General features: G+C 35.6%; 1 protein-coding gene across 1 annotated transcript; it reads left to right on the top strand.

Annotated features, from left to right (window-relative positions):
• The first annotated feature begins 689 nt into the window (after positions 1-689).
• LOC134249946 (uncharacterized) lies at positions 690-2,360 on the top strand. Its single transcript, XM_062732301.1, has one exon. The coding sequence runs from the start codon at positions 955-957 to the stop codon at positions 2,146-2,148; it is 1,194 nt and encodes a 397-aa protein (XP_062588285.1). The 5' UTR covers positions 690-954; the 3' UTR covers positions 2,149-2,360.
• The last annotated feature ends 6,319 nt before the right edge of the window (positions 2,361-8,679 follow it).

The following is an 8,679-nucleotide window of genomic DNA, read 5'->3' as shown; positions in this document are numbered from 1 at the left end:
AAGGTGACTTTTCTCTTGTTATATATATTTTTTAACCGTGGAAATTCCAGGGGGGGGGGGGTCCTGACCCCCCCCCCCCCCCCCCCCCCTCTAGATCCGAGCATGTATTAAATAATACAATTAGTGGTTTAACAACCGTAAAAATAGTCGATTTTAACATTTTATGGCTAATACAATCATTGTCAATAGCTTTATTCATGGGAAGCATTGAAATAATGTCTAATAATTAATTCCTGTTCATCATTTTTAATGTTGCATAGTGTGTCATTACACATATAATACATATGTGGTAGTATTTCTTTCGAATCATCAATTATAGATGAAATCGAAGAAAAATAATATATGCTCAAGTACATGTACATGGACGCGACTTTTGAATATTTTATTAAAATTTCCACCTTCAGAAATCTATACCTACGTACCGTTTCCACAAAGATTCGTCCAAGAACCATAGGGAGCAGAATTAAGGCCGGAACCACGAACTTATCAAATGAGGTTAGCTATGCCAATACTAGGGTTTAGTGAGTGTCTGTGATATGTTTAAGCGTCTCTTATTTAAATACATGGACATTGTATTCACAAGAGACGAAGCCGAAATTGTAAATGTACTTAAGAAGCAAAAATCTTTTAATCCGCAGTTCACAACTTATCATCAAAACATGGACACCCAACCCTGACAAACAAGGACCAGATCAGGAGATTAGGAATGTACTAGCAAGATAATTGATACTTATTTCGAGGGATACTTGACTAGTTAGAACTAAAAAGGAAATAGTAAGAGCAGTAATGAATTCCATCTCTAGACACACACTCGACAGAAATTATATCATATGACTCCCGATACCTCTTCACTGCACTCATTCTGGGGACGAGGTAGCGATAAGATGAAACTGGCAATGAACGGAGGAAAAAAGCTATCGCTGTAGAAGTCAACAAAGCGCAGAAGAACTAGAAATGGAACACGAATACCCAGAAGGCGATGGGTACTATAATTATAAGGATTACATGGGGAACTACACAGATTACGGACCTCTTGAATACTATTCCGAGTACTATCCACATAAGTACAAAGTGAAAGCAGACTGGGAGATACCAATCAGAGGATATTTAACCTTTTTCATCGCAACTACTACTATAATTAGCAACGTGTTGCTGATATCTGTTTTTATCTTCAGAAGCAAAAGATCTCCGACGACCATTGTTCTGACATCATTAGCAGTGTCAGACTCTATTATTTGCATTACACGACTTCCAGAAGCGATTTATTTCAACATGGCTGGAAATCACAAAGATCGTTATATGCCATACAGTTGGTGTGTTGCAAACCATGTTTTGTATATTATTTACAATATCTTCCGCATGGCTTCCAACTGGCTTACGGCATTGCTTGGGTTGCAACGTCTTCTTGCGGTTTGCGTACCTTTTTATTATTCAAAAATATGCAATACCAGAATGTCGGTGGTCAAAATAGTCTCTATTGTTATCATTGCAGTGCTTGTTTACTTATATGAGGCACTTGGTATTGATTTCGAAGAACTTCCGATATTTACCACAGTATTTCGTAATGAAAGTTTGCCGTCAGGCTGCATCAGAGAAATTTCCAAGTCCTTGAGAAATACTGTTGTCGACATCGAGAAGTCCATGATGCTTTATTATATTTTCTCGGGGTTTCTTGCCCGCCTTTTGCCTGTGATTGTTTTGCTCATAACGACAATTGCTTTGGCTGTTTTACTTCACCGACGCATCACAGCTGTCAGAAGCTCCGATTCCTTCAAAAAAGAACAGCTTAAGAGAGTAAACAAACTTGTAATAATAATTCTTATCGTGTTTCTTGTCGCCGAAATACAGGATGGAATTGCTTTCTTGATCTATGCACACGAACTGGCGACAGACCGTAAAAGAGAAATTTTGTCCGAGGAAGCCGACATACTCTGGGACACAATATCCAGCACAATGTCGTTACTGAGCTACGCCTGCAACTTCTGGATATTCTTCATGATGAGCACGCAATTTCGCACTGCCCTCTGGGATATGTTCAACTGCCGCAGCAAACGACTCCGCGGAATCGTCAATCTGGAAAGTACGGACGGCAGGAGCAACTCTTACTCCACCATGACAAGTAAAGATGATAGAAGCACCATCATATAATGAGCATATTTTTCTTATAAAAGGTATAGAGAAGACAATTTGTCGGGTGTAAAGAAAAGCATTAGAAATTAATAGGTGCAAAAAAAAGAACTTGAAGACTATAGCAATTCAAAATTACTTTAAAACAACGATATTACGAAAGAAGAACTTTACAGATTTGCATAGTTTTCAATATTTGAATGTAAATAATAAATGATTACTTTTTCAAAGCTTTTTTGTAGACTTGTTTTTGGATACTGCGAAATATCTCTTTGAATAGACAATTATGATATTTTCCCTTGGCAAATTGACTTGTATCAGATCTCATGCAGAAATGCTTAAAAATTGTTACTACATTAAGAACGTTAAACGTCATCAGCCTTAGTGGATGAATGTTTTTTTCTATAAGGAGATAAAATTCCGTGTGAAGTAGATTGATTGCAGGTTTTTTCCATGTTCCATTCGAGAATTTTTAGTTATTATAGACTTCACCATTTACTGTATTCCGAAATATTCCGTTTTCCAGGCCCTTATGCGATTTTGATATTTGACGTGCAAGAAAAACGTCAGAACTGGCGCCATTATAAAAAGTGGAAACTCGCTGCCTCCCATAAGAGCCGGTATTATCGGGTCAATTTTGGATACATGTGAACCAAATTAAATTTCTTTATCGCATCTTTTCTGTAGTACAATATTTATAGTATTTTCTGGTAGCGGTTTTATTGTTCCTTTTTAAGAAAAGGAAAAAAAAAGCTGTTTGTTTGGTACCTCATATATGAATTTTGAGAGAATTCCTGGAAACGTCAGATATTTCAGACTTTAGAGAATGGTCACTCAATGGCTTCAAATCTAGACTTATATGCGCAGTTAAAACTAATTTCTACCGTAAAACAATTTGGAAGAAGCATTGATCTGAATCAAGTTATAATAACCTTGTAAATGTGCACCATTGTACCATATGACCGTAGAGTTTGTCCACTTAACACTAAAATCTTTGGCACCGTGCGTGATGCATTTTAAGGAAGACATCTAGACATATTTGCCGTATCGCATTTTTAAGTGACCCCTTCCTGTTTCTACAATCTTTTACAAAATTCACACGTTTTGACAGTCATTATTTTTGGTAAACATAATATTTTTTTTATGAATTTCGTTTAAGGAGATGAAATATTTTACATATAATGCTTATCAAATTATTAATCTTTATCTTACGACAGTGTGGTTGAATGAGATTTAAGATTACAACATGGAAAGTATATGAAAATCAAAACGAACGTGTGACTGCTGAAGACAATGTCGATGAAAATGAAAATCAATAAAGATATAACAGTGTTGATAATGCAGATGAGAAAGCGATGCGTTTTTTGATAAAAATGGCGTTGTTGCCGGCCGGACAGCTCTAGTAATCGGACGATGACTGAGGCAATTTGGCAAATTGATGGGGGTGATCAGTAGAAAATAAATTGTAGTTAAAAATCAACGATGTATCCACCGATGCCCCACATCGCTCCTCATCGGCAACCCCTCATTAACATAATTATCTTTCAAGGATTGGCCGATGTATGACCGAGCATCGTCAAGTGTCCATTGAATCTGAGGTCATCGGAGGGTTGAGTGGTGGTCAACAGACATCGGCCGATCATCAGTCGATGTTTGACCTAACATTGGCCCATAGTTGACCGACGTACGAACGATGTTCATCAATGTATGAGCGATGTAATTTACATCGCCAAGTACTCTGAAAGATCGTTTTATGATTAGCAATGTATCATGATCACTGGGCCTTTATAAGTCCGGCCAGCAAACACGTCATTTTTATCATAAAATGCATTGGTTGCCCATCTTTTACCCCATCGCCAAATAATGTGACTGCTACTTTAAGGACTACTAAGCCGTTGTGGACCGATGTTGGGGCATCGCTCACAACACGGATTACAACCGGTCTAAGGCCACCGTCCGGGAAATATGACTTATGCCTAGGTCACATTTCCCGGCCGGTAGCCGTAGACCGGTGGTAATCGGTAGTAATCCGTGGTGTTAACGATGCCCCAACATCGGTCCACATCGGCCAAGTAGTCCTTAAAGTATCAGTCATATTATCCAGCGATGGGGTATACGATGGACAACCAATGCGTTTTATGAGAAAAATGGTGTGGTTGCCGGCCGGACTTACAAAGGCCCAGCGATGCATTGCTAATCATAAAACGATGTTCCAGGATAATTGACCGATGTATATTACATCGCTCATACATTGGTGAACAATGTTCGTACATCGGTTGACTACGGGTCAATGTTTTGTCGAACATCGACCGATGATCGGTCGTTATCTGTTGAACACCATTAAACTCCCCGATGACCTCAGATTCAACGGATATTGGACGATGCTCGGTCATACATCGGCCGATCCTTGAAAGATGTGTTAATGATGGGTTGCCGATGAGGAGCGATGTGAGGCATTGTTGGAGACAACGCTGAATTTTAACTACGAATTATTTTCTACCGATGACCCCACCGATTCGCAAAAAAAGACTCAGTCACCGTCCGATGACTAGTGGTGCCCGGCAGGCAACCACGCCATTTTCATCAAAAACGCATCGGTTTCTCATCGTACCCATCGTTGGATAATGTGACTTATACTTAAGGCATTATAGTCTTTTGCCATGGTCCTTTGATAAGTTCTGTACTCTAACATATAGAACATTGGCTACGAGTAAATAGCAATGCTATGGTGTGAGCGATGCCCCAACATCGGTCCACATCGGCCTAGTAGTCCTTAAAGTATCTGTCACATTATCCAGCGATGGGGTATACGATGGGATGATCTATAAATAAAAAAATAAACAATGCATTCATATTTGTTTTTTTTAATAGTAAATTAAAATTAAATTACTTGCTGAATTACATGTATATGTAAGTACTTTAAAAATCTTGCTCTGGCTGAAGGGAGAAGCACTTCATCAACTCCATCCAGGTACATTCTTGCATCTCTACCAATAGCAAGCAATTCATCATCATGTTTACTTTCCTTGTTGGAGTAAGGGATCTTCTTTTATTGTAGGTATTTCTGAATGACTGCCACTTTTGTGAACTTGGTCAAGCCTTTTCAGTTCTTCCGTCAACAAACCAATTTTAACAGCATCTGCCTGTAAAAATAGGATCATAAATGATTATTATAAACTGTCAAATGGAGACTATGATTAAAAATAATTAAATAAATAAAGACTTTTTCCTTTTTTCCCCTGCTTATTTATGAATGCATAGATTTATATTTACCTGGCAGGATAATTTAAACTCATTCATTGGTTTTAGGCTGCATTGTAGAAAATAAAAGTAAAGTTTCACTAGAACTGGATTTGTAAGATATCCTGCAAGCTTCTGCGCTTTCCCTTCCTTATCTGCCTCATTATGACTGTTAAAATAGCTGGACAGGGCAGACCATCGATCAAGAGTTCTTTTTACCACACGCTCTAATGACATTTCCTTTTTAGCTCACCTGAGCCGAAGGCTCAAGTTAGCTTTTCTGAACACATTTTGTCCGTAGTCCGTCCGTCTGTACTTTTCACATTTTCAAATTTTTCTCAAGAACCACTTCATCAATTTTTACCAAACTTGGTAAAAAGCATCCTTATGTGATGGGGAGTTTAAATTGTTTATATAAAGGGCCAAGTCCCCTTCCAAGGAGAGATAATCAAGAAAAGACAAAAATAGGGTGGGGTCATTAAAAAATCATCTTCTCAAGAACCAGTGGGCCAGAAAAGATGAAACTTACGTGGAAGCATCCTGGGGTAGTGTAAAATCTAAATTGTTAAAATCAATATTAGGGCGGGGCCACAATATGGAATCCAAATTTTACATTGAATAATATAGGAAAAATCTTCTTCTCAAGAACCATTAGGCCATAAAAGCTTAAAATAATGTGAAAGCATCATGGGGTAGTGTAGATTCTAAATTGTTAAAATCATAACTCCTGGGGATAGGGCGGAACCACAATAGGGAATCCAAGTTTTACATAGAAATATATAGGAAAAATCTTTAAAAATCTTCTTCTCAAGAACCATTAGGCCATAAAAGCTGAAACTTATGTGGAAGCATATTGGAGTAGTGTATAATCTGAATTGTTAAAATCTTTTTCCTGGGGGTAGGTCGAGTCCATAATAAGGAATCCAAGTTTTATATACATGTAGAAATAATATATAGGAAAAATCTTCTTTTCAAGAACCAGTGGTCCAGGAAAATTGAAACTTAGGTGGAAGCACCCTTGTTTAGTGTGGACTTTGAATTATTAAAATCAAGATGGGGGTGGAGCGTGGTGGGGGTTGGGGGTAGGGGCCACTATAGATATAAGAAGAGGGGAAATCTGGTAAAGAACTACTAGTACATCAACAAAGTTACTCAGGTGAGCGATGTGGCCCATGGACCTCTTGTATTGTGGCATGCCTTAGAATCTCGCCAAACTGTGCAAATTCCAGATTGGATATTTCCTTCCTCTTGATACTATAAATACAAGATGATAAATATAAAGAATTCATTGTAAAACTGATTACCAGTGTTAGGCTATTATATTATAAATAATAGGACAATTACGACGGCGTATTAGTGCCATTTTAACAATGTAGAATTTTTTTTTTAAATCGTTTGTACGATTTAATAAATCGTTTGAACGATTTAGTAAATCGTTTGTACGATTTAGTAAATCGTTTGTACGATTTAGTAAATCGTTTGTACGATTTAATAAATCGTTTGTACAATTTAGTAAATCGTTTGTACGATTTAATAAATCGTTTGTACAATTTAATAAATCGTTTGTACAATTTGTTTGTTAAATCGTTTGTACAATTTATTAAATCGTTTGTACGATTTAATAAATCGTTTGTACGATTTAATAAATCGTTTGTACGATTTAATAAATCGTTTGTACGATTTAATAAATCGTTTGTACGATTTAATAAATCGTTTGTACGATTTAATAAATCGTTTGTACAATTTAGTAAATCGTTTGAACGATTTAATAAATCGTTTGTACAATTTAGTAAAACGTTTGTACAATTTAATAAATCGTTTGTACAATTTGTTTGTTAAATCGTTTGTACAATTTATTAAATCGTTTGTACGATTTAATAAATCGTTTGTACGATTAAATAAATCGTTTGTACAATTTAGTAAATCGTTTGTATAATTTAATAAATCGTACAAACGATTTATTAAATCGTACAAACGATTTATTAAATTGTACAAACGATTTATTAAATCGTACAAACGATTTTAAAAAAAAATTCTACATTGTTAAAATGGCACTAATACGCCGTCGTAGACAATAAGTACATGTAATGCAATCTTACCTACGATGAAAATGGAAAGATATGTCCACCAAAATATCATCAATTGAGATTGGTATTTGCTTAAGGTAGGATTCTTGTCATACAAAACTGTATTTCTTGTATTTAAAAATTAATGAAATTTTCACAGAATCAAGAAGACAATATTACTAAGTGATGGTATCAGTTAGATAAGTTTTGACTGTTTTATATTAGAGTCAAGGTCAGGTCAAGGTCATTACCTTTTCCCTGGACATTAAGAATAAAAATAACTGCATCCAATCATGCGAAAGGCTCTTCTATTTCAAAAGATTAAATGTTTTTCTTTCTACATAAAAAATATTACCATATAGGGTTTATAAGATGATATTACCAAATTAACACAACAAGTTTAACAAAAATGAATTTTGGCTAATCCGAATTTTCTTTAATTTTTCTTAAATTTTTAGGATATTTAAGTTATAATTTCATATGCGCCCTATATTTAAATTTTTCTTATTTTCAGTTATGCTAAAGAAGTCATATAGAGATACAAAATGATACAAAAACAAAAAGTTTTGACTGTTTACTAAGAGAGTAAAACACTTTCTACGGATTTTTGGCTCATATCTGTACTTAGATTGGAAGATTTTGAAAGCTAAAAACAAAATGCAAAAATTAATGAAGTTCATAAAGGATTTAAATGATTTTATTCTGACGTTTGTAATTTATGAAAATAATAATCATATCAAATCAACATGTCTCATTGAGACCAAACTCATTATTTTTTCAATTACCCAAATCTCTCAAAACTTCCAAAATTTACTTTGATATGTTTAATTTTTGATTGTATAGTCACTTACCCCATGTTAGATGGACGTAGCCATAAGGAAACGAAGGAGTATAAAAACTTATCAAATTGTTTTTATAGGTGACGTAAATATAGTTAATAATGAGGACCTTGGATCCCTTTTTATACCCCAGGCAACAAGTTGCGTGAGGTATAATGTTTTGACCCGTCCGTCAGTCAGTCAGAGTGTCAGTCCGTCAGTCCTGTTTTTTTGTCAGCGCAACTCCTCATAAACCGCTGCACAGAATTTCATCAAACTTTGCAGATATTTAGGACACTATGTTTAGTAGATATGCATAACTAGTAAATTCCGATTCCTTTATTTTTCCCGGGAATTTCTGCACTTTAATAAACTTAGATTTTTGGCCATACCTTGAATATAGATATGAACAGTTTGTCAGCGCAACT

The sequence above is a fragment of the Saccostrea cucullata genome, unplaced genomic scaffold (genome assembly GCF_032062105.1).
Source record: "Saccostrea cucullata isolate Sc308-1 unplaced genomic scaffold, CSIRO_AGI_Scuc_v1 ctg13004, whole genome shotgun sequence".
Lineage (NCBI taxonomy): Eukaryota > Metazoa > Mollusca > Bivalvia > Ostreida > Ostreidae > Saccostrea > Saccostrea cuccullata.
The sequence above is the reverse complement of the archived record's forward strand: the minus strand, read 5'-3'. Positions and strand labels throughout refer to the sequence as shown.